Below are 26636 nucleotides of genomic sequence, written 5' to 3' on the forward strand. Positions count from 1 at the left end.
AACTTCTGTGATAGGGACACAAAATTAGGCATATGAACATGTGATCTTTTCTCTTTTTGTTCCTTCCTCCCCCGCTCAAAGCAGGCTCCTTTGCACTGCTTGGTTCTGTGGTGTAATGGGTGGAGATGCAGGAGTGAAGAAACCAAGAGGAGGGGGTAAATCACACTACCTAGGGCACAGACTGTCTCAGAGGAGAGAGGAAGACTTGGAGGGGGAAAACCAGTGGAGGGGCAGCAGAGAGTGGACAGATGACCAGGAATAGTGTTCTGGAGAAATGGTGATCTTGGGAGAGAAAAAAATGCCTAAAGGAGAATTTCAGGAAGAATGACTCAGTTTTGTGATATAGTCTCCTCCCTTCCCCACCAGCCATCTCCTAAAAATCTTCAGCGAAGACCTGCATTTCTTTTCAATGCTTGTTAGGATCAGATTTCTATGCTGAGACTAGCCACAAAATAGCCAAGGTTATAGCTACTTAATCCCATGGTTGGATTTCAGATTTTAAAACTTTTGAAATCTATAATTGTTGATCAATGTTTATTGAACTCATGCAAAGGGTGATTGTGCTAAAAGGTAGAAAAATAGTGAAATAAATCATACCTGGGAAAAGTTTGCTTTTATTGTCAGTAACATTTTTTTCTAGCTTGTTCTTGGTCTGAAGAGCAATAGTTTCATCCAAGTTTTCTGGAGGGAGGAGGGGAAGAAATATGAAATATTTTATTTCTTGAGAGATGATATCAAACTTCTACTAAAACTGTTTAAACATCAACAGAAATATCACAAAGCAATTCCACAATATTAACACTGTGATTAAGATGCTTTGACATGGATCTTATTTCTAGGAATCTACTATTCTATACTATTTGGGATCCTTAACTCAGCCTCCTACTCAGTTAATTACAGAAGTCTCTTCCACTTCTCTGGGGCCACTGCTAGAACATGTCTGGGGTTGAAGCCTTTAATGGACACCTGTGGTTTCGGCTTCCTCAACACTTTCTGGTAACTACACCTTGATTTTCCTTTAGAAAACCCAGACCATTCCCATTCTCAGCACATTTGGCTCAGGCGGGGCCTAATAATCCTGGCCTAGCTCCTCAGGGTCTCCACCGCCCTGAGCTGAGTGATTGGTTCAAAGAGGAGCCTGTGATGCAAGTCAGGACCATGAGATTCAATGCTAGGGCCACTGGGGCAAGAGGATCTTTTCCTGCTAGGATTGCTGTACTGCGAGGATGGAGATTGCCAGCCATCTTTTTCCCATAATGGAGCAGCTTATCTGGAATGAATCAACACATGGAAAGTCAGTGCTGGGGACTATTGGTGGACTTTACAAACCTAACCAACATCAGACTACCCCTGCTCCTGGACTCCTCAGTTACATGAGCAATGAATTCCCTTTCCACTACTATCCTGGATAGCACAGCTATGAACAGTCATGGAAATACCTACCTTGCACCTAAGCCTTGTGGCATTTCTAATCTAGTTCCATTGGATAAATGACTTAAGTGTGGAATTTGAGTCACAGGGTATTGGTATGAAACAGTGATTGATCTGAAACAATGCCTTTGATCTACTGTTGAGTAAAGTAGGCCACAAAGCATTATGCATAATGTGAGCCCATTTTTTGTTAAACAAGGTAAAACAAAGAAACAACCAAGGTATATATGTGTGTATATATCTGGAAGGATATAAACCAGAATATCGCCTGGGTGCCAGTATTATGAGTGATTTTTTTTAATTCTTCTTTTTCTTTTTTTTTTTTTTTAAGATTTTATTCATTTATTTGACAGAGGGAGAGTGAGCACAAGCAGGTAGAGCAGTAGGCAGAGGGAGAAGCAGGCTCCCTGCTGAGCAGGGAGCCCGATGCGGGGCTTGATCCCAGGACCTGGGGATCATGACCTGAGCCGAAGGCAGACGCTTAGCCAACTGAGCCACCCAGGTGCCCCTTTTTACTTCTTTTATAACATCATTTTGCATTGACTGACTTTTTAAAATACATATGCTCTTTTGTAATCAGAAAAAAAACCAGTAAAATTATTTTCCTGTGGAAAAAAATGGAGTTCATAGAGAGTAATTCTGGATTATTCTATCCTATGAGATTTTCTCTTCTGTCTAATTCTTCCTCCTCTGTTAGAGATCAGAGTAAGGGGCCATGAGGTCATCTTGCTCAAAGGACATCAGGGATAAATGGTATTTGTTGATTAACTAAACCAAGCAGAAAAACCAAAGGCTTTTTTTTTTTTTTTAAACAACCTACATGCAGAGAGAATGTTCAAGCTTATCTACAAAGTTCAAGGAATCAAAGGTCTGCAAACTTTTTCGGTAAAGAGCCAGATAGTAAATACTCTGTGGACCATCTGTGGTCTGTGTTGTAACTACTGACCTCTGTCGATGAGGCACAAGATCAGCCACAGACAGCAGGAAGCAGGTGCGTGCAGCTATGTCAATAGAACTTCAGGTATGGACGCTGCCATGTGAATTTTACATACTCTGCTTCTGCCACACACACCATTCTCCTTTTGATTTCTTTCAACCATTTAAGAATGTAAAAGCAATTCTTAGCTTATGTGCTATACAAAAATAGGCAATGGGCCAGATTTGGTCCACGGGCAGTAGTTTGCCAGCCCCATCATTGATCACAAAGTCCTTTATTTTAGAGATGCTGAAATGAAGGCCAAGCAAGGTGAGTGCCTTCCCCCACGGGACGGAGTTGTCTGTGGCCGACCTGGACCAGGGGGCATCACTTTCTGCTGCTCAGCCCAGGGCTCTTTCCTTCCCACCACACACACACCTCACTGGTTAAAATCAACTCTTTTAGTCCTGACCACCCAAACACAATTGGAAAAAAAAAGAGGGGGGTCAAATTTTAATAAAATTGTCTCCATGGAGATATTTAGAAAATGTTAATAAGACAAAATGTAATAAATGTGAAATGTTTGTACTCAAGCTGTATCTATAAAAAGTTGAAAATTTCTGGTTAATTTTATTTATATGCATTATCAAGCTGGTCAATTCTGGTTACTCAGATCCATCATAAATGATCAAATTTGTGAGGTAATTATTGCCAAATCCCTTATTCACTTTGGACAATGAAAACTATTACAGTAAAAACAAAACAGATAGGACTCTCACCAAGGTAGGAAACGCCTTCTTCTGGAGATATTGTGCCATACTTTACCATCATCTTCACAAAGTCAATCAACGTTTTCATGATAGTAATCAGTGTTTCTTTCTCTTTTGCCTCTTTTTCTATATAAAAGGACAAAATAATTTTTTAAAAAAACTAGTGGAATATAGCTTCCTCTTTCAGTGTCAATTTATGAAGTAGGCATCTTATCGAAATATTTCTCCCTACATTTATAGCTGAAACCACATATATTTAATTTACAGAAAGCCTAAGACATGATTCAGAATACAAGATAATGTACAGGTATACTGAACTTTTCCAGAAATGGGCAATCAATTATAACTTCTCCAAAAAGATTAAAATATTTTATTAATAGAGTAGATGATAAAGAGACAGTTTGCAACCTGAGGTAATATGAACTCAAAAAGAAAGACGATTTGTGACCCAACAATTTTTCTTTACTCAAGCTATATGTTTTTGAGGGCAAGAATGACCTGTTTTCACTAATCAAACTTAATATTTGAAAATAAAAACACACATGTATCTTTATTTTTTATAACATAAGGTTGATTTTTAATAGTAGTATATATTGCTTTCTAAACTTTTTTTATTTGGAAGAATATATGCATATAGTAAAAATATTCCAACAGTACATAAGTAAATAATAGTGAAAATAACATTTTTTTCCTACCCCCCAACTCCTACTCCCTATATGTAACCACTATTAACAGTTTCTTGGGGGGTGCTTGGGTGGCTCAGTTGGTTAAGTGTCTGCCTTTGGCTCAGGTCATGATCTTAGGGTCCTGGGATTGAGCCCCACATTGGGTTTCCTGCTCAGCGGAGAGCCTACTTCTCCCTCTCCCTCTGCCTGCTGCTCTGCCTACTTGTGCTCTCTCTCTGTCAAATAAATAAATAAAATCTTAAAAAAAAAAACCAGTTTCTTGGGAACTCTTCATAACTGGCATACTGTTCTGCATCTTAGTGGAAGAGGATGGCTAATGATTCTATAGTCATTCAGTATATATATCTATTCTAAAATTTAAAAAAATCTATTTCCATTTTTGAAGAAAGGTGCTAGAGGAGAGCCCATTTTCCCTATTCTTTTAGCTTTTTAGCTACCATTAAGGATTTCTTCTAAATACTCCTAGCCTCCCCGCCCCCCCAATCTTTGCATCCTTTCTACAGATGAGGTTGGTAGGCAATGGCCATTAGTCTTCTTTCTTGACTGATAGGGATTTGGACTCTTCTTTTTGCTCCCCTGGAACAGTGGAAGGCAGGGACCTGAGACAAGTGCCAGCTCTGTAGAATCCAATGATCCTTGGTATTGGCTGTTCCAAGAACTAGACTGAGGACAGGGAGTGAGCAAGCCCAGTGTTGGATCTCACACTAAGCTGCATTCTACAACCCTTACAATGCAGTCTTTATCAGTATCAGAAATATTTTGGTTTTCCACCCGTTTTATTATTTCTCAGTTGGTTCAGACCTTGGGTGAGAAAGATGGGTATTGTCAAAGACCTTAGTGTAAGGATTTAAATTAAAATTCTATAAAAATAAAGGAAATTAAGAATAGGGTCAAGGAAACTGAAAGATAAAAACAAATAAAATAAAAAAATATTCCATACAGTGGAATCTTTCAAATATCATGAAAGTCCCAAAGTTGGGAGAGAAGAAAGATGAGAGAGGAAATGGGGAAGAGATCCTGGAAAAGCGCCTGTAAATAACTTCAGCCATCACATTATTTGTTCAAGGTCACATCTGTGTAGGTATATGGTATCCTGCTGATGTTCTTCCCTGACAAGAAGTGACTCACCAAGATGGCAAAAGTTCTGAGCTGGGCATTTGCCATTCAATGGAGCAAGATGGCTGAGAATGGACCCTCAAGACGTACCAGCCCTGCAGACACCAGCGGAGGGGCTGGTGCCATCTGGCCAATGTCTGGAATTGAAGGACAATGGATATTCCCTAGAAATGAAAGCTCACTCTAAGGTCACTTCTTGGGGAACTATTTATTACAAATGTTCAATCCGGGGCTGAATCTTTGACCAGGGAGAGGAAAAGCCATAAAGCAGTGCAGAGCATCTGTCTGGACAATAACAACAAAAGAAAATTTGCCCATTATAATCTTTCTTGAAGATTAATCAAAACTAAACATGAATTGAAATCTTCAGCTAACCTATTTTGGTGTACATGTAAGAGAAAAGGCACATCAAGGACTTTGTTTTTAAAAAACAAATCATTTTCCAAGTGTGTTTTGGGCTCCTGACCTGCTGTGGTCCAATGTTTAGTTCATTTGAACTCATTTCAAGACCGGAGCTGAAAATGTCTAAAAAGCAAAAACCTGAATTATTTTTAAAAGGATAAATTATGTTATACACACTGTTCCTACTACAAGAGGAAAATGAATACAGCCTTTAAGAAAAAAAAAAAAGGATTTGCAATAAGATTTGAGGCTGAGCAAGTCAGACAGGGACATTGATTTCTCTCTTCATCTGCACAAGGCTCACCTCAATGTCCCAAACACCATACATGTCCAGTAACTGTTTGTTGAACAAATAAATGAACGCTCTGTTAACAAGAAGATTAAACTACCCAGAAGCTCCACCTTTCCTGATTATCCTTTCCTAAATATTTTCATGACTAGTATTCTTCTTTTGAAAAAATTGACGTGAACTCTTTTCCCCGAGGCCACAATATATGTCATTGAAGACTGCATTTAGAAACTGAAAACAGGAAGAAAAACCCCACCCATGTATTTCCTGGAATTACTGTTTCTATTCCACATGGTCAGAAAATAGTGTTTACCTGAATCAATACTTTTCAGTAGTGCGTAGAAGTTTGGGAAATATTGGAGTTCCTCAAAGTTGTCTTCATTGTAGATTTTAGTTCTCCTTTCCAAGCCATTTGTCAAGGTTAAGGTATTAGATACTGTTTCATCATTTTGTCCATTAGTAAAACCATCTTGAATTGCTGCCATTGGAGTCTCCATTGGGGGAAAAAATTAACAGTTTGTTAGAACTAATTATGCTGCAGCTTGATTCTTTCCTCTGTGGTGCCCTTGAATGTGAAGTGCAAGAATACCTCCTCCTTTGCAAGCTCCTGCAGGATCAAACCCTTTTCCAGGCAAGTGGGCATGTAGCCACATGGAAGGGTCATTGGGGCTAAGAGACATATGCTCCACCTGAGGACCCTGGCTCTTGTTCCTGGAGAATAGACAGGGAATTTCTAGGTTCCTCCTTGGCCAAGTTCCCCTCTGTCAGTTCTCATGAGTGTCTCCTCATAGAAATGCCTTTCACCTAGGAGGGGAGCTTTGAAGTCATAGAATTGACAACAGGATACAGGAAAGCCTAGCAGAACAGTCACACCTTGGGGACTTCTCAGTGAAATTTTAAGGACTATCTGGAAAAGTACACAGGACTCTTTCTCCCAGACCTGATCCATTTCTAGTGTTCTGCATCTTAGTTATGGATGGATAGATCCATTGTCCATTCAGTGGACTAGACAGAAATTTGAGCCTTTCTTGTCTCTTCCTCTTCATTTCCTTCATCAGTAGCCTTCCTTGTTGGCCCTACTTTCAAAATCTGTCCCAAATTTGTACATTTCTCTCTTTCTCCATTACCTGGCTCTAGTCCCGATACTTTCATCTCTAACCTTCTAACTGGTACATCAACTACTTCTAATCTATTCCCAACACTGCATTTTCCATGTTGTAGCCAGAGTTATCTTTTTAAAAATATGATCATGTAACTCCTTTGCTTAAAATTGTCCAGTGTTTTCCCACTGGTCCTACAATAAAGATCAGAACCTAAGGCCTTGCCTGGTCTGCCCTGGGTCCACATCCTCAGGCTCATCTCTCATTTCTCTCTCTGTGAGCCAGCCACCCTGCCCTTGTTGGAGCTACTTGGATATTCCACACATTCTTCTCTACATACTGCCTCTCATATTCACAAGTTAACTCCTATTCAGCCTTCAGTTTTGGCTCAACTCACTTCCTCAGGGAAGCTGTCCCTGGGCCTAATTCCAGAACAGGTTCCTTTTTAACGAGGTCTCATAGAATCATGTTTCTTTCCTCAGAGTACTTAAGGCAGTTGTAGTTAAAATAGGTGACTATTTGAAAACCATCTACTTCTTCCATTAGACCTTAAGCTTCATGAGAGCAGGGATTCTATCTTTTTAGATGAGCATTACATCCCCAGTGCTTGGTTCACAATTGGTACCTCAATAAATATGTACTGAATGAACATTTCGTTTGCATTTAGATGACATGAGTGAACAGGTCAAGCATATGGATGTTTTCGAGATGGGTGAATAAGGAGTACAAAATGGGAGTGAAAGATCAGGAAAATACAGTAGCTATGTCACTTTCAGTTCGGATGGTTAGCTTGAGTGAATGTCATGAGTTCTTTGATAAATCAAGAATGTTTTGGGTAGATCTTTAAAATCTGTTTAAAAAAAATGAAAGCTGGTGGAGATGGGAAGTAGGGAAACCAAAGGGGAGCTGTTATGCTATCTTGGAAAAGAAAAATCCAGACCCAGTTTCTGTTTTCTAGCCTCTCCTAAAACAGAACAATAGGCCTATACACTCTTTTTCCTTGTATTTGGGATACAGTGTTGAAGGGGTGAGGAGCCATGGGGTCTGGATGCTCTGGTGGAGAAAACAGGAGAGGTGGAGAGATTGATATTTTCTTCTATCCCTCTGTGGTCAGCTCCATCTAGAGTTTTAAAGGGAATTCAGAGGGGAGAAAAATTTTAGTAGCTTGGCGGATGCCAAAGAAAAGATGAAGAGGCACAGAGTCCAAGAAGGGGAAGGAAGGATGAATGACTAGTAAAGGATGGTTCCAGGCCTCTGAACCAATGAGAAGAGGAAAGAGCAGGTGGAAGAGCTCAGGATATAACAGAGAGGCAGTATCAGGTGACGAGCTCTGGGGAACACAGGCTGGTATGGCAGAGGATCAAATCAACCCGAGTTTCTTTTTTTGGGTTCTGGAGGCAGATGATGACATTCTGTGAACAGAAGTTATATACTGAAAGAGCTGTGAAATATTTGGTTCCAGTCCACTGACATTATACAAGCAGTTGTATGTGGAATGGTTATAACATTTCCACCTAACATTATGGGTTAATTTACTGTGAAGTTTAAGATGTAACCTTTACTGTGTAATATAATATAACCTGTATCTTCATTCTCAACATAGAGTTGGCGTATATCTTTTAACTTACTGGTATTTTGTGAGGATATATTCTAAGTGGGTTAAACGTGTCCCATACTCCAAATCTTCTTTGGCACCAAGATATTAATTATATACAGATTGCATTAATTATATACAAATACAAGTAGACACAGACACATACCCATGCACATGCATATACACACACCCATAACATGCATATGAATTCACACATACATACCGCTTTCTCTGGTATTTTTCCAGCCTGACTCTCAGTCATGCTTGTCGGTTTATTGGGTTCCTCCTCATAAGTGTTGGCTTCCTTTGAGATCAATTTTTGTAAAACCTCTGCTACTTCATCTTCTAGTGTGTGCGCCTGGCTTTCTGTGATCTGTTATAAGGAGTGAAAACATATATAACTGGTATTCTCATACTTGTGATTAAAAAATTTAGACTAAACTCTGTAGTTGAATACATTTTTAAGAAGATGAGAGAATCTTTTGGTCCCTCTTTCTAGATAACCCTTTTTTATACCTCTATTATTTGCTGGCCATTCTAGTGTCTGCCCCACAATTCCTGGGAAAAAGTACTTTTGGGCTGTACAGGTAATCAGGCATGTCTTTGGGAATCCATGGAACACTTATTTTGAGAAATATCTTGAGGGTTATTTCTCTCTTTTTAAAAGATTTTATTTATTTATTTGAGAGAGAGAGAAAGAGAGAGAGAGCACGAGCAGGGGGGAGAGAGAGAAGCAGGCTCCCTGTCAAGTGGGGAACCTGACGTGAGGCTCAATCCTGGGAAACTGGGATCATGACCTGAGCCCAAGGCAGACACTCAACCAACTGAGCCACCCAGGTGCCCCTAAAGGGTTATTTCTCAAGCCTCCGCTGCAGGTCATGGCCAGGAAACCTCTGAAACAGGCAAATTTAGCTCTCTACTAAAGCCTGACAGGGCTGTACAAGGGCTGGGAGCCAGGCTGAGGGATGATCCAATTAAATCGCTTACAGTTTCCCAAACGTTGTATGTCTTTGCTCCTGTTATTCTCTTCTCACACTGCACGTATTTTTACTGCTGCTTGTTAAATCCTAACCATCCTTTTAAGCTGACTTCAAATACCTTCTCTGAAGCTCTTCCTTATTGCCCAACTGTACATAACCCATCCTCTGGCATGCTGAACTGCTTTTATGGTTCTGATGCAGCTTGCATTGTGGGCATGTGTATATTTGTATAGTTCCTTTGGTAGACTGTAAGTTCCTAGAAGAATGTTGTCTTATTTGTCCTCAAAACCTACAGTGCCTAATATAAACTAGAGGTATTATAAACATTTAGCTACAACTTGGATCATGTGGCTTGGATTCTTAGCAAATTCCAAACTGTACTAAGAAATGGGTTTATTCTCATGCAGGACTTACGAGGCCAAGATTCAGCAGTTTAGAAACAATCTTATCAAATACTCCTCTGTCATTTTCCTCATAAATCCTGGTAGCAATTTTTTGGACAATGTCTTCAGCAGTTAAAGGAGTTCCATCTAGTTGATGAAGGCCATCTGGATCATCTAGACAGAGTAATCACAGTTCCACATCATAGTTATCAGAGGTCATGTGTCATATTATATTTATAATCTGTACCTTGCTCATCTACACTCAGATATGTTTGGAATGCATTTATGGTGTTGCTTGGTCCACATAAGCCCTTGGTTTGAAATAAAATTTTACTTTAAAGGTGAGATGCTAAGATGGTAATGGAAATTCTGAAAGCTTCTTATGTGATTGTAAGAGAAAGGAAGATCTGAAGACAACACAAAAGGCCTCTCCATTTTTTATTCTCACTAATAATACAAACAAGGTTGTATTTTAAAATTTACCAGTGGGCCATATTTATGTAATATGCCATATTGTCCAAAACATAATTTGATATTCCATTTCCATACAAGGAGTAGACTCATAATATCTGCACGTGTATTTCTTCTGCTGGCAAATTCCTGGGCTGAGAGTGGGGAACCTGCCTCACACCCAGAATCAGAGAAGGTGTACTGAAGATTTTATGATTTATCTGGAATAAATACTTACTTCTAACTGAACGTGTGTCAGAACTCCTTTACAGAAGACAGCTTAATATGATAAGCCCCTTTCTCTAGAGAGTAGGGAACTTATTTTATATGTCTGAAATTTAAACTTTTAAAACAAGACAACAGATTTGTACAAAGCAATATGTAAATCTATGTAAATCTCTGCAGAGATGCTTGCAAATATGTGTCCTTGGCTTTCCTGGGAATACATTTGGCAGCACTACTTTAGAGTAAAGCAAGAGCCCATAGGGAAGGAAAGGCACAGTAGGGTTGTTGACAAAGAAGCATTGCACCATGTCCAAGACAACTCTCAGGAATCAGTTGGTCTTTTCTAACCTACACCACATCAAGCAATATATTAATATGTGCAAATTTACAAAGCAGATTGGAAAGATCAGAATTTTAGCCTATGTTGCCTCTTGTTATCTATAAATCCTTAGACCACTGTAAAGGGAGATAATAGGATTATCTGTTTCATGGGATTATTATGAAGCTCAGATGGAATAAGATGTAAATGCATGTTTTAAGTTGTAAATTACTATATGAAAGCTAATGTGCAGTATTATATGAAAACTAAAAATTATTATTTATAGTGGATTTGTACCAACTGCGATTATCTTCTAGAGAAAATAGAAATTGAGTCTCTGGTCAAATTCTGCCTAAATAATTCTGATCATATTTACTCAAAGAAAGAAGGCCTAGTATTTCTATTTTTATTCTGTCCTTTTCTTCCGTGACTTTGAGGATTCAAACAAGAAATTTCTCTCACAACCTTTCTTCCAGAATCTATACAGCTGAAGATACATGCTGCCTTAGGCAGAACATTTTCTTGTTGTTTGAAAAGAAGCTTAGGAAACTGAATAGGGTGATTATACATGGAGGACTAGAAGCTTCCTGATAATATATTATTGCTGAGCTGTCGACCAATCCATTAGCTATGAGCCCTTTGAGCCCTGTGTATCAGAGTGACTAATAAACAGAAAACACCCTAAGGAGAAAAAAAAAAACCCATAAAACCAGTTCTCCTCCTGACTGACTGAAAATTGGGTTCTTCATCCATTTTTTTTCAGGAGCAGAGACTCAACTGTTATTTAGGTCTGAGTCTTCCATTTGTGGTTTGCTAGACAGACTCGGGAATATGTGGAGCAGAAACTACCTAAGGTCTATGCAGAGGTGGAAAAATGTATTTCCCTTCCCGCTTAATCCCTCAGGATCTGAAGAAAAGGAAGAGTACTGGTTGCCTGCTGGTGCTGGAAAATAACTGAGATGACTGTTTTTCAGTTCATTTACTTCATAACAGGGAGAACATCAGCAAAATTTGGAAGACACAGCCTTTTTGTTCTGTTGCACTGCTGCATTCTCTTGAGCCAGGAGCCCAGGCCTCCCCTAGCAGACCTTTGCTAGATGGGTTGATAGTTGACCACTTGGACATTGCTCTTTACCTTCCACTGATTTTCCCTGGCTTCTCTAAAATGGACAGAATTACTCAGTGACTTCTGTACTGCTCACAAAAACGTATTTTACCCTCCTATATATACCCTCAGAGGGAAGCCAAACATGAGTTCAACATCCATAACTTTTTTAAAGCAACTACAACATTGTAAGTGGATGTAAAAGGACCATCTTCCAAGTCACAATCTTCCCAGTTATTTTTTAAATCCTTGGCATCTATTTATGGCAACTGACATTCATTCGTCCAACACATTTTTTATTAAAGTCTTAATATGGGCCAGAACAGGAAACAGACTGATAAATAGTTTAGGTGTGATACCTAACTACACAGAGCTTATTGTCTAGTTCATAGTCTGACACATAGTAATTGTTCAATGAATATTTGTTTGGTGAATGCACACAGGAGCCCCAAAGCACTACTTCATAAAAGACACTTGGAAAAATCCTGAATCACATATACTGTAGAAAACACAGGAAAGGAGACCTGATGGGCCCTACAAGACCATCTGGAGGTTTCCTACATGTGTAAAAGTACACTGCAGAAGTTTTGCTCCCTCACTCTCCCTTCTAGGATGTAAGTCTGCCTGCCTCTGAGGTTCCAGTTAACTTGGTGGTCCCAAACCCACCAGGTTCCAGGATTTCCAAGGTATGAGAGGAGACCAGTAATTCACTCATAGACCATTCTCTCCAAAAGTCTTCTCTGTAGTCTCAAGTGGACTTGAAATGACTCCTAGGGTAAGCCTAGAGCCATCAGGGCTAGGACTTGATAGTTCTGAACCCATTTGGGATGGTAATAAAACATTGAACAATTTAAAAATAAGTTACTCAGGTTAGTGGTCAGATCACAAACAGATCTATGCCTCTACCTGCACATACAACCAGTTTGACCAAAAAAAAAAAAAAGTAGCCAAACAAACATTAGACTATTTTTAAAAATTTTATTAAATCAAATGGTCGGTTCAGTCAAAGTAGTTGAAATTGTTTTGTATGCAGCTATACCCAGTGCCTATCTATTTCTAGTCCAAATATTTTAGGTTAAAAAGTAGAATTCAAGAGAAACACATTTCTATGAGTAGTATACAATATGAAATGTTTCAAAATATAAACCATCTCCCCTACCCCATTCATATACAACACACTTATTAATTTTCCTCAGGCTGTGATATCCAATGAAAGTCATATTTAATTGGTAGTTGTTTTCTGGCAGAGATAACCAGCCTAATTCTCTTGTGGCCACGGAGCAGAATAAGAACATTAAAGAAAATTTGTAGTCACTCTTAAGCAGTGGTCCTCAGCACAGAAAACACACTCTCCTCCTCGATGCTCAGATATAATAGTTCATTTATTCCCTGGTGTATTATTTTATTTGCTCATTCATTCCTTTATCCATCTACTCATGCAGTGAATTCATAAGCATTCAGACACTGGGTGTAAATGTTTCTGTTCTAGTGAAGTTTTCAGGTTAGTTAAGGAGAAAGACATAAATCATAAGTAGTACACTTAGGGATGTAAAATTACAAATTACATTAAGTGTCATGAATGAAAGGAACAGGTTTCTATCAGATCATGTGTGCTGGATGAACACAAGAATCTGTCCTTCCAGGACTATGGAAGCCACATTAAAGATTTGGGGTTTTATCCCAAGAGAAATAAGAATCTACTAATGGGTTTTATGCAAGAGTGACAAGTTCATACTTGTGTGTTGAAAAGATCACTCTGGCTGCTCTGAGTTGGAAAAGGGCAGAGTGGATGCTGGAAGATTCATTAGGAGATTTTGCGGTAGTTCAAGTGAGACATGATTAGCGTTTGGACAAGGATGGTGGTGATCGAGGATAGAGAAAAAAACTTTTATATACAGGTAATATATATATATTTCAGAGAAGGAGAAGTGTGGGCTAGTGTTACAAGACATGAGGCTATAGATGGTAATTAAGAGTCATGGAAAGGTTAGAATGACCCACGGAGACGGATATGACTAGGAAAAGAATACTGAGAAGAAAGTAATGGATATTTCAGCTTTTGTGAGGAGTATTTTATTGATTTCATTACTTGAGAATTATGATAGTTTCTTTGTACTAATAGTTAAAAAAATTGGAATGTTAAAATGAATTCAATCACATAAAATATAGATGGCAGATTTAAATTGTTTTCAAAGCATCAGTAAAGGAACCTTAAAATGAGAAAATAAAATCTGGGTTTCTGTGAAGCTGAGCCCTCACAGAAATATTTGGGCTTTGTTTTAATTTTGGTCCTGACTAATAAAGGACTAAGAATATACAAAGGCTATTTTTAAAACATAGGACTTTCTCTTAACCCACAATGGGGAGACTCCAAGTTAGAGAAAATAGGAATCAAAAGTTCTTTTTCCTCATTTACCTTGAAATTTATGATTCAGTCCACTCTTAGTAGAATCATAATCATCAATCAGTCTTCGATTCTTGGTTGAATCAACATCTTCCACATTCAGTTTATTATCATGTGGGGAGCTTCTAATGGATTGTCTTTCTTTCTCAATTTTTTCCTTTTCTGTTATTGCCTTTAGCAGGTTCAAGTTATCAACAAAGGAATAATTGCTTTCACCTGGCTTGTTTTCTGGAAGAAAAGCCCCCAAGCCCAACACATCTATTTTAGTTAAGATTTTCATAACCTTTTTAAAAAAAATTATATCAACATAATTTCTTTTTACCTGGAGGGTATGTTTTTTTAATCTTGTCTGCTTCTGCTTCAGCAATCTGGGAAGTAAATCGGAGGTAGACCTGGTTTTAAATCATTGCTCCACCACTTACCAAATATGACAGCTAAATGATTTAATCTCTGTGGGACTTAGTTTTCTTATTTGTAAAATATAGATAATAATTTCTATTTCAAAGCATTGCCATAAAGATTAAATGAGATAAAATAAAGGGCAGATGGTCTACAAATATTAATTCCCTTCTCCTGTAATATTGGGGAAAGATAAATCTGATAAATTAAGCAGTCTTAAAATAGAGTGGATGTGATGTTGGGCTTACTGGGTTATTATATAGTCATTTCTATGTATTATACAGAATTCTATGTATATAACTGTTAAGACATACAATTTCCCAAACTGTATTTTCCATCCTAATTTCTGTCAATTTATTTTTAAGCTCCTGAAGTTTGTGAATTCAAAATGGCTAAAATGTCACAGTATAATTACATTAAATATAATAACTAAAGTAAAATGAAATAGCATTTATAATTTTACTTTTGACCTACCTGTTCATTCAAAGGTCTTTCTGCACTTAATTCTCTGTTATGTAGGGGTTTGTCTAGAATAACCAAACACAAATATAAATTTAATTATGCAGTGGAAAGACACAATATGTCTCTTACTACATAAAATCTCCAAAAAAGAAAAACAAATATTAGGAGAAATTTTGGGGGGTGACTGTGAAACAAAAATACGTATTAACAAAGATAATCAAGATTATACAATAACAATGATTATCAACGTCGCTTTGCTTATTATCCTTGTGTACTTCCTGAGTTAATAGAATCACGCTTTTATTTTTCTGTCCAGAAATCTAACATTTAGTTCTAACACTTCTCTTACCAGCTGTTTCCAGCTAGATAGAGCATAATTTCGATTATGGAGTCCTGGCACATTAAAAGCTCTTTTATCATCTGCTGCACATATTAAGAATAAAATATCTGAGAAAGGTTGTAAGACAACTAGAAAAAAAATATGCCACTTTTTAAGGCGGAAAACCGCCCCCCTCGCCAGTTTCAAAATAAGATATTTCAAAACAACCCATGTTATTACTCTATCATTCAAAAAGTGTGTGGGGGAAAATCCGTCTTCCTGTCTCTACATTCGAACTGATTTCTCTGTCAATAAGCACGGATACGACCTGATCAGAAAAGAGGCAAGGTGATTTACAGTTTACGGGATTCTGCCAAGCTTTACCTCTTCGTGGTGAAATAAAAGGGAGGTGGGAAGAAAAGTGCCCACGTACCTTGACTGCCTCCCGGCTTGGGGAAAGCTTGGATTGGGCTGCTCTGGAGCACCAACACCAGAATCCAAGTGCCGGTCCAAAGGAACCCCATTCTTCCACGCTTGGCTTCAGAAGCAGCCCGGCGCCGGGCTCCCAGAGCTGTGGCTTTTGTTATGAATGAAAAGGAGGAGTAAAAACAGGAAGAGCCAGGAGGGCGGGTGAGGGGAGGGAGAGTGGCAGGGATCCAGCGGCCGGTGGAACTCCGCGCGGCTACCCGGTAAAGGGATTAGAAAGGCTCCGGGCGCTCGGAAGTCAGGTCTTCAGGTGGAGGAGAGCGCTGTCCGCCCCGTGGGTGCTGAAGTTCCTGTGACGCGAAGCCGGCCTCGGGTCGGCTAGGGCGTAGCCTTACTCTCTCTCCCTCCTTGAGAGGAAGTGAGGAAGGAAGCGCATGCTCCCTGAGAGTCAGAGGCGGGAAGGGATGGCGTCAGCGACTCCAATGCTACTCCAATCCCCCGAGAATGCAAGGGGGGAGGGGCGACTGGCAGGCTAGCGTATTTTCTGTGCCGCAGTCCTACGGGTGCTCCTGCGCTCAGGGTCACCTGGATTGCTATAAACGTGGACGTCACTGTCGTAACTTCCCAACCAAACGTTACCTCAAGGACCAAATGCCTTCCCTGCCCTTGCACCTGTTAAGGAGAGCTAGATAACCTTGTGTGAAGGTTTCTGTCTTGGGATAGTTCTGGGATATCTGCTCCAGAATCCCTTCTTTCCACTCCACCCCCTGTCCCCAAAAGGTAGATATAATTCTTACATCCTTAGAAAAGTCCTGCCTTTGTGATTTGGGTTGACATATAAAACGTCCCTCGTCCCTCAGTGCTCTTATTTCTGTCTTAGCTCCATGCAGTCTTTTGAATTGGGAAATTCAAGGAACGTTCTTTCAAGTAGAATGCTGCTACACATTCTCACTCTCCTAGATACTGAAGCAGAACTAAAAAAATTATTACCTGTTCCCCCAAGCATGGATGTCCTCATCAGTCTGGGGTAAGTAAGCATCAAGGGCCAGTTTCATTGTAAAATTCCCCCTTCCCCACTAAGGGGAAAGCTCCCTCTTCATCACCACCAGCACCACAAAGCAAGCAAACAAACAAACAAACAAACAAACCTGCATTCCGGTAAAATTCTTCCCCGGGATTCAATTATGCCTAAGGGCCTGGCTGTTCCAGAGGTCTTTGAAGAGAGGGGATAGTCACAAAAAGCATTTACATCATAACTAGGTCAGGAGGTGCTTCCTCTGTTCTGAGAATATTCCCCGAAGCCTAACATTATTGCATAAAAGGAGTTATCAAAGACTTTTAAATGATGAATACAAGCAACAGTAATGTGAGCAGGATGCTGAGTAAGCTCTTTAGTTTCTGATTTTTAAACAGAGCTTGGAATCTTTCCTTTGGACTGTGGCATTCTGGGAACCAATCTGAATAATGACCAAATAGAAGGATTCAGTACAATCAGGCCTTTGATTTCTGCTCCCTTGCTTTTCAAGGAGCAAGTTAGTCATTCAAGTACCTAAAAACAAACAAACAAACAAGCTAACAAACAAATCTCCCTTGTTCTGAAGGTTTTTGAGTTTGGAAGTCACTCAAATACTTCCCTTAAGAACCTGAAGAGTACTCTCATTCTAACAGCTATTTCAAAACAAATAGTTGTTTCTTGGTAGTGATAACATAGCATTATTATCCCAGTATACTAGTATACTGCATTTAAAAAATCGGCACAATTTAAGATCCCAGCTGAGTGAAGGGTAAATTTCCTTAGGTTCCTCTTCTTTGAAACAGAGATGACGGGCTCTGTTTACCTCATAATGTTATTGTGGGGATCAAATGGTACATTTTGATCAAGTCATTTTGATGCCAAGAATAATTTGACACAGCCTAAAAAAATAAGTCATGAAATGTTTTCAGCACTTAAGAAACATTACCGAATATTATGTGAAATAGCCATTTGCCAATACTGATACTCACTTACCTGATTCCTCTGTCTCACACTATTTTAAAAATCATTTTCCCCTATTTTTTTTATTGAAATACAGTTGACACACAATGTAACATTAGTTTCAGGTGTACAACATAGTAATTTGACAACTCTATACATTATGCTATTCTCACCACAAGTGTAGTTACCATTTGTCACCATATAACACTATCACAATACCATTGATTATATTCCCTATGCTGTGCCTTTCAACCTAGTGACTTATTCATTTCATAACAAGAAGCCTGTACCTCCCATTCCCCTTCACCCATTCAGCCTCACTCTTTTATTTTACCTGTTTCTGACTCACCTCTCTGCTCCATATATGTTTGCAGTTGAGAGAGGCTCAGGATAGAATGAAGGTAAGGGATGGCTACTGAGCACATTGCATTGCTTGCCAAAAATTTTTTAAAAAGGTGTTTGACCTTCCTCTGCCATTTGGACTCCAAGTGACTATGTTAAATGGACACCGAATCTAAGAACATGTTATGTTTCTGATCAAATGAGCTGTGGAACACTGAGTAAACTGGAAGGCATGAATTAGTTTACATTCCTCAGTCTTATGGATGTTTCTGCTGGACACAGTGTAGGTCTGAATGGAGTGATCCTAAGTTTCATTTATTCATTTAACAGATGTTTATCAAGCACTTGAAATGTAGCAGGTATTGAGATAATTGCTGGGTATACAAAGATAAAAAAGATGGCCACTGCTAGCTAGTCTTATAGCCTAATAAAGAGAAAGGACTGTGATTATAACAACAATAAATACAACTATTTACTGAGTAGTTTTCATGTCCTACACAGTGATCTCATTTAAATATAAGTGAACAAATAAACACAAAAGTGTGTTATGTTATGGGTCTTCTCTTTTATGTGCAGAGTTCAGGTGGGGTGCAAATAATGGAATGAGTGGTCAGGCAAGGTTTCAAAGAGAAGATATCTTTTTTCTTAATCATAAAAAGATTAAAATGTTTGATTATTGTGTATATGTACACTATAAACATTGACTAGTGTCAAAAATACATGTTGAGATTATAAGTGTCATTGACACAGATCAGATGATCATAAAATAGACAACATACAATGTACAGGTATTTTGTCAGGGCTTCTTGTATATAGGTGAACACACACATGGATTGATTGTCACGCTCTCATTCACTGGTGTAGAAGATGTCTTTTGAGCTGTGTCTTGAAGATAGAGATATTTAAATGATGTTTTTATTCATTATTGAAAAATCATTATATTAATTACTGCATCTTTTATGATAGGAAATTTCAAACAAGCACAAAAGTAGAGAAAATACTGAAACTAACTCCCATGTGTTCATTACCCAACTTTATTAATTTTATTTTATTATGTTACGTTAGTCATCATACATTACATCATTAGTTTTTGATGTAGTGTTCCATGATTCATTGTTTGCATATAACACCCAGTGCTCCATGCAATACGTGCCCTCGTTAATACCCATCACTGGGCTAACCCATCTAGCTATTATCCCACTAAAACCCTCAGTTTCTTTCTCAGAGTCCATAGTCTCTCCTGGTTCATCTCCCCCTCCAATTCTACCCCCTTCATTTTTCCCTTCCTACTATCTTCTTCTTTTTTTTTTTAACATATAATGTATTATTTGTTTCAGAGGTACAGGTCTGTGATTCATCAGTCTTACACAATTCACAGTGCTCACCATAGCACATACCCTCTCCAATGTCCATCAACCAGCCCCCCCATCCCTTCCACCCCCCCATCACTCCAGCAACCCTCAGTTTGTTTCCTGAAATTAAGAGTCTCTTATGGTTTGTCTCCCTCTCTGGTTTCATCTTGTTTCATTTTTTCCTCCTTTCCCCTATGATCCTCTGTCTTGTTTCTTAAATTCCTCATATCAGTGAGATCATATGATACTTGTCTTTCTCTGATTCACTTATTTTGTTTAGCATAATACCCTCTAGTTCCATCCACGTCATTGCAAATGGCAAGATTTTGGGGTCTTTTTTTATGGCTGCATAATATTCCATTGTATATATACCACATCTTCTTTTTTTTTTTTAAAGATTTTATTTATTTATTTGACAGAGAGACACAGCAAGAGAGGGAACACAAGCAGGGAGAGTGGGAGAGGGAGAAGCAGACTTCCCACGGAGCAGGAAGCCCGATGCGGGGCTCGATCCCAGGACCCTGGGATCATGACCTGAGCCAAAGGCAGACACTTAATGACTGAGCCACCCAGGTGCCCCCCACATCTTCTTTATCCATTCATCTGTTGATGGACATCTTGGCTCTTTCCATAGTTTGGCTATTGTGGACATTGCTGCTATAAACTTTGGAGTGCACGTACCCCTTCAGATCACTACAACATTACCCAACTTTAATGGTCATTAACTCATGACTACTCTTTTTATTTTATATTCCCAAACACTTTGCACCCCCAGTGGATTATTCACCTGTAAAAATCCCAGGCTTCATATCATTTCATCCGTAATTATGTCAGTATGTTTACCTAAGAGATAAGGATTCTTTTTTCCTAACATTACTGTAATATCTTTAGAATACATCATAATAATAATACTGCCTTAGTATCATCAAATAGCCAGTCAGAATTCAAACTTCCCCACTTGCCTTATAAGTATTTTGACAGTTGGTTTGCTTGGACCAAGATCTAAACAAGGCCATGCATTGCATTATGTTGGCATGTGAGAGACACATATGAATATAAGATTGGAAAGATACATGCTGCAAGTTTTTCTTTGAGTTCCCCATACAAGTTAGTTTCTTCCTTAGAATATTGTGTACACTTCCAATGTAGCATGTAGCCATTGTGCTGCTTTTTGAACATGCTTCTTTTTCCTTATTTCAAAAATAATAAATATACATCAAAAGGAAATTATGAAAATACAGATAAGCAAAAAGGGGAAAAATCTGATAGAGATAACCACCGACTTTTGGTATATGTCCTTTTGGTGCATAGATTTTCCTAAGAAAATATTTTATATATATCTTTACAAAATTGTATTTCATACTATAATTATCTGCTTATGTAATTTATCCCACTCACTATTTATCCCACTAAACTATGAGATCCTCAAAGGAAAGGATCTTGTCTTATTTATTTTTCATTTCTCAGCCATCCTTACAGCATCTGGAAACCTATTGGCTTAAATAAATGAATAAAATGATGAGGATTACAAGTTTACCTTTGGTCTTCAAATGCTGAGACTTTGATGGTTGTTCCACACTGGAGGTTTAGAATGGCCTTATGGTGCCAGGAGCTGCCAGTTCCTTAAAGAACTGTTATCCCCTCTATCAGTATGAATCTCCACTCAGCACTTTTTTTTACACAAAAGAGTAGTCTTGCCGAAGAGGTGTTCATGAAAGGCCTAAGAATAGCAAGGCAGAGCTGGCAAAGGCCCTCACAGCTACAGAATTATTGGAATGAATCTGTTGCAGTTAAAGAGACTGACACAGGATACCAGTAACTAGAGATAGCTGCTGGTATAGCTCAACGGAGAAGTAGATGTGAATCTGAAAATTCACTATCAGAGGAAAGTTGAAATAACCAAGGGTAATAGAAACAAGCAAATAAAAAGACTAAAACAATCAAGGAAAATGAAGGCATGGAAATGGAAAAAAAAAAAGTATACAAAGAAAGTGGGCCCAAATGACAAGATCTTATAGGTCACCTACAGAGTGGAAAGTGCCAGAACTAAATCTGAGAGTGGGAAGGAGAAGGTAGCTGAATGGTAAACTATTCTTTTTGTTCACTTACCTTGGTTGTACCATGGTTGAACCAGATTGGGTCAATCACCAGCTCAAGGTGCCATAGGCGAAATGTGTGAAATGCTATAATGGAGGGCTCCCTCCAGAACTACAAGGGCAGAGCAGTTTCCCAGAAAGAATCAGGGTATAAGACAAACACTACTCACTACATTGTGGAATATAGTATTTAATATGGATTAAACAGTATTGAGTGAAAAATATGAGGTTGCCTGTTAGCAGTATGATTCCCATTATAAAAATTGTGCATAAGTGTGTTATGTGTGTGTGCACAGAGAATTATTTGAAAAGTTTATTTCCCATAATATTTACAATGGTTTCCAGGTAAGAGTTTTTTTCATTGTTAATTAGGCAATTCTGAATTCCTTGAATTTCAACGTAAGTATGTATTGGTTTTATAATAAAAAAACCCCAATGTAATCTATATAAGTAATAGATTACATACTATGTACTTCATGATGTTTCAGATAATTGTAATGAATTATTTTCTTCTGGGATATAAGAATAAATTGTGGTAAGATCAGCTGAAAGAAAATTAAAATCTGGTGGGAGGGTTTTTTTGTTTTGTTTTGTTTTTTTGTCTTCTTTGACACTCTGCTACCACTTGTATGTCATTCTAAACAATTTCCACAGATTTCTACAGTGCATTGTCATTACTTATGTGTCTTTTTATTGTGTCCCCCACTTGGGAGAAGAGGCTGGTCAGCATTCATCTTTTTAACTCAGTGCCTGGAAAGAATATGGTAAAGAGGTCAATAAATGTTCGTTGAATAGAATTTTATCATCTTATGAATCTATCTATAGCAGCTCTCTTACATGAGACTTGGCACCTTTTTCCAAGCCACAAGTGTACCTCAAGTAGCCAAATTGCACCATTTCTCCCCATTAGCCCTGCTCGTCTCCTCTCTTTCCAGGGGCAAAACTGCTAGGTGGTCAGGGGCATGCTTGAGAGGGGTAAGGCTGCCCAAGGACTCCTCAGGTTAGTACACACCCTCTACCCTACCAGGCCCTGCAGCTAGCCTTTTGGGCACTGGGAATTAGGAATATTCCAGTTCTTCCTGTTCAATAGTGGAGGTATGGGGGTTGAGGGCAAGACAGATAAAGGGTACAAACGGGGATTCCTTTCTATAGAGTCCAGCTTTGCAGGATTTGCTAAAATAATGATGACATGGGTTCCCTTGAGGATCTTCACAAGGTATTAGCCATGCAAGGTGTGTTCAGCTTGCATGAGTCAAGGCCATTCTTGACTTTCTTAGCTAGTGTGGTAGTTAGGCTGGTCTTGAGTGAGCTACTCCAAATCCTCAGAAATGTTGAGTAGGGTCATCTAGGTTTCCCAGGAGGAGAGGGTATACATCAGAAACTTGTCCTCTAACTCCTGGAAGACATTCTTCCTGAGTTTGTGCAGAACAGCCGGTACATCAGAATCATCCTGCCGGGCCTCTGAGGTCAGGTAGAAGACAAGGTTGAGATGGATACCCACTCACCCCCTTATGCATGTCCAGGAGGCTGTGCTGGGTGTGCATTACTAGCACAGGATTATGGTACTAAAGGAGTCAGTGGCTCTGTCCTAGGTAATTGGGCTCCATAAAATCATCACCATCTGGGTCTCTTCTGACTATTCAGTGTGACGGAAATTAGGATCCCTCTCTCAGTAGGTGTGGTGGGCTTAAACATGAGTTGTTTCTGACCCACAGTTCCATGAGTGGAGATGGTGGGCAAGTACCAAGAATCATGTCCTAAAGGAGGGCATGATTAGAGTTGTGAAAAACAGTGTGAGTCAAGTCACCAAACTGAGGGATCCAGAAACAGGAATCAGAGCTCAGAGGGGCAGGGAAACTCAGAGAATTGATGAATCAGAGTACTAAGAAGGGGGCCAGTCTGGAAGAATTTCTGACATGGCTTATAGACACTGTAGCTTTTTATGCAGTTCTTTCTCTGGTTTGCCTGGTTGTGCCAGCTGAATTAAAGGAACTAAAATGGACTGGCCAGGGATGTGTGGAAGTGGGCACTAGTCTTAACCGTCACCATAGAACTCATGGCAGACCTTAGCTCTCCATTCTTCTTTATGAGCAAGATGAGAGGGATCCACAGCGCAGAAGAATTCCCATTTTAAGTTCTCATCTATAGATCCTAAGAGGGTCTAAATCTTCTAAATGTCAGGCTCTATGATGAAGTATATCCTTTACGTCCTTATCTGGGGCCTGGATGAGAAGATTCCAAGAGATGTCTCTGTAGGTCAGCCTAACTATGGACAGTAGAAGCAGCTTCTACCAAGTTGTATCAGCCTCTGTTTGACTGTGAGCTATCCAAGGGACTGAGGAATCAACGTCCAGACGCAGGTAGTCCACTCTCCAATGAATTAAAGAGACAGCTGGTTCTGTTTGTCCCTTGCCATGATTCATGCTGGGTTGCCCTAGAGGGGCTTCCTAAGACTTTCTCTAAGAAAAATGGTGGCCTAGAGACTGGTGGGACCTGGGCCCAGTGGAACTAGAGCATCACTTATAACTGGGTTCTCATATGTCTGGTAATGATGGGTTAGGACTCCTAGGTATGGCTGGGGGCTTCCTTGCAACATGTGGTTTAATCCATTTACCTGACTCATGCATCTGGAAGGAGATGAAGACAACTGGAAATCTTGCCTAGACAGTTGAGTCTTTTGAGGCAGCCTGAGCGATAAAGGGAATGAGAGAGATCTTTTAGGAAATTCTCAAGCTCTCTGCTTTACTCTGAGAAAGAGCCAAGTCCTTAAATGGCCTTTATATATGTCTCTACACCATTTGGCTCCCCACCACATCTTTGATCTCATCTTTCATTATTCTCCCTTTACTCTTTCTAATCTAGCCACATTAGATTCCTTGCTGTTCTTCAAATGCAGCAGGCCCACTTCTGCCTCAGGGCCTTTGCACCTGCTCTTCTCTATTCCTGGAATTCTCTTCCTCCAGATATTCCCAGGGCTCAATCCCTTACATATATCATATGTATTTAAGAAGTCATGTTCTTAGAAAGGCCTACTGTCTCAGGTTGGGTTCCCTAAGAAGCAGACTCTGAAATGGATATTAGCAGTAGGAAGTTTATTAGGGTAGAGGCTTCCCCTGCTCTCTGAAATAAAGCATTCCTACGAAAACTTTCGTAAGCTGAAATGGCATAAAACAAAGAAGCAATTACCATTAATTTATATGGAAAAATTTTTGAGCATTCCCAGACCCAAAAAAATAACCTTTTTGAGGCTTTTCTGATACCTTAGGACACATCTTGCTAATGGATACACAAGATAAATTAAGATAAAGCACAGATGCTCACAAACCCATTTTAAAGCTACGGCAGCTTGATGCGGAGATGCTGAGTTAGTTCCTGGGGAAGGAGCTTGCTGCTACCCTGCTTAGGTGGTGCTGCCTCTATAATGGATCTGCAAAACAAACGCTGAATGCTAGTTTCACTTTTCAGGTGTGTGTGTGTGTGTGTGTGTGTGTGTGTGTGTGTGTGTGTGTGAAAGCAAAACTCCTCTTTGGATTTCTTTCACTTTGCAAAAGCAGGTACAAATGTAGGTCTTTTATAAATGTGAACTGGCATAATGTGAACTTTTGAAAAGCAGGGGATACCTGTATGCTTTTGAATCAATATCCATGGAAGGGAAAGAATGGGGAGGATACGGGATTTGCCAGAGGGAGAAGTTGAGCTGCAACAATCTCAGTGGAAGCTTTAGTCAATTCTACAAGGAGTTCTAAAGTTCTAAAGGAGGTGATCCTTCAGAGCTGTCCTGAGTTGGGGAGAGAGGTGGAGGCCTTTATAATCCTGCATAGATCAGTCATTGGGTGCAGGCATCCCCAGAAGGAGTCATGACCCTGGATGAGATGGCTCTTTCCAGCATCTGCGAGAATAAGTCCTTTGGTCCTAAAATGGAATCTGAGCAGTGTATCCCAATGTTCACCACATGTACCCCTTATTTAAAGTTGTAAGCCCTGCTTGGGCATTGTCTCTCCCCTGCCTTATATTTCTCCATTCCACTTATCGCCTAACATTTCACTTACTGATTTTAGTTATTATCTCTCTTCCCCACCTAAACTGCGAGAGATTTTTGCAGACAGCGATTTTTTTTGTCTATATACTTTTTCCCCATTGCTATATTCAGAGCATCTAGAATAGTTTCTGATATGTGGCAAATGCTTAACACACATTGATGTATGGAGTATGCTCTAAAACACCCCAGGAAAAAATATATAGCTAGACAAATAGAAAAAGTAAGATTGGCCATTCATAGATAATCATCGAATCTGGGTATTGACTATATGGTGATTCAATATATTATCCTCTTCAATTTTGTATATGGTGGAAATTTTTCATAATAAAAAGCTGTAAGGGGTGCCTGGGTGACTCAGTCGTTAAGCGTCTGCCTTCAGCTCAGGTCATGATCCCAGGGTCCTGGGATGGAGCCCCGCATCGGGCTCCCTGCTCAGCAGGGAGCCTGCTTCTCCTTCTCCCCCTGCTGCTCACCCTGCTTGTGCTTTCTCTCCCTCTCTCTCTCTGTCAAATAAATAAATAAAATCTTTAAAAAAAAAAAAAAGCTTTAAAAGGAAAGGGTTATTTTAAATATACTGCCCACTAGTAGAGAGAGTAGTAAGAGGAACTGTTTTCCTTTCTTATTTCTCCCAGAGGTATTCCGAAAACACAATTAAACATCTTCCTCCATGGAACAGAAAATCAATCGCTTTTCTCTGGTGCTCCAGAGCCCATTCTCCAGCCGTCCCTGGAGACATGCTGCTGCCATGGGGACCCCAAGCCATTTAGCTACAAATGCCCCTGCAGGGTTAGTGGTGCAATTCCAGTCCTCTTCTCCTAGGATGCCAACATTTTACAGATATTAGAGAATTAGGCCAGCATTTCTTGCTAGCCACTGCACAGAAACAATTAGGACGAATGCATTCTGAGAAACTAAGATAGATTACTGGATTTGCCCTCCCACCAGTCTTGGAACAGTGGCTAGGAGGAGGCCGTGGGAGAATGCTCCAGTGCCCGCCTCTCCCCAGAGTGGAGGGTGGGTTGACGCGCCTAGGGAAGCAGTTCCCTCTTCTCTATT

The 26636-nt window shown here is 39.5% G+C and overlaps 1 protein-coding gene across 1 annotated transcript in view; it reads right to left on the bottom strand.

The window, feature by feature from the left end:
* SCG3 (secretogranin III) overlaps positions 1-16201 on the bottom strand; it is a 35033-nt gene extending 18832 nt beyond the window's left edge. Inside the window, exons 1-9 of the mRNA XM_045900073.3 lie at positions 15784-16201; positions 15044-15096; positions 14493-14538; positions 14183-14398; positions 9699-9841; positions 8528-8677; positions 5924-6101; positions 3127-3243; positions 598-681 (exon numbers count right to left, since the gene is read on the bottom strand). Coding sequence (XP_045756029.1) covers positions 598-681; positions 3127-3243; positions 5924-6101; positions 8528-8677; positions 9699-9841; positions 14183-14398; positions 14493-14538; positions 15044-15096; positions 15784-15874 — 1078 coding nt within the window. The 5' untranslated portion in view covers positions 15875-16201. The remainder of the gene's footprint in view (positions 1-597; positions 682-3126; positions 3244-5923; positions 6102-8527; positions 8678-9698; positions 9842-14182; positions 14399-14492; positions 14539-15043; positions 15097-15783) is intronic.
* Positions 16202-26636: the final 10435 nt, after the last annotated feature.

The sequence above is a fragment of the Mirounga angustirostris genome, unplaced genomic scaffold, assembly GCF_029215605.1.
Source record: "Mirounga angustirostris isolate CCGP_5_RB_7025 unplaced genomic scaffold, mMirAng1.0.hap1 SCAF_9, whole genome shotgun sequence".
Classification (NCBI taxonomy): Eukaryota; Metazoa; Chordata; class Mammalia; order Carnivora; family Phocidae; genus Mirounga; species Mirounga angustirostris.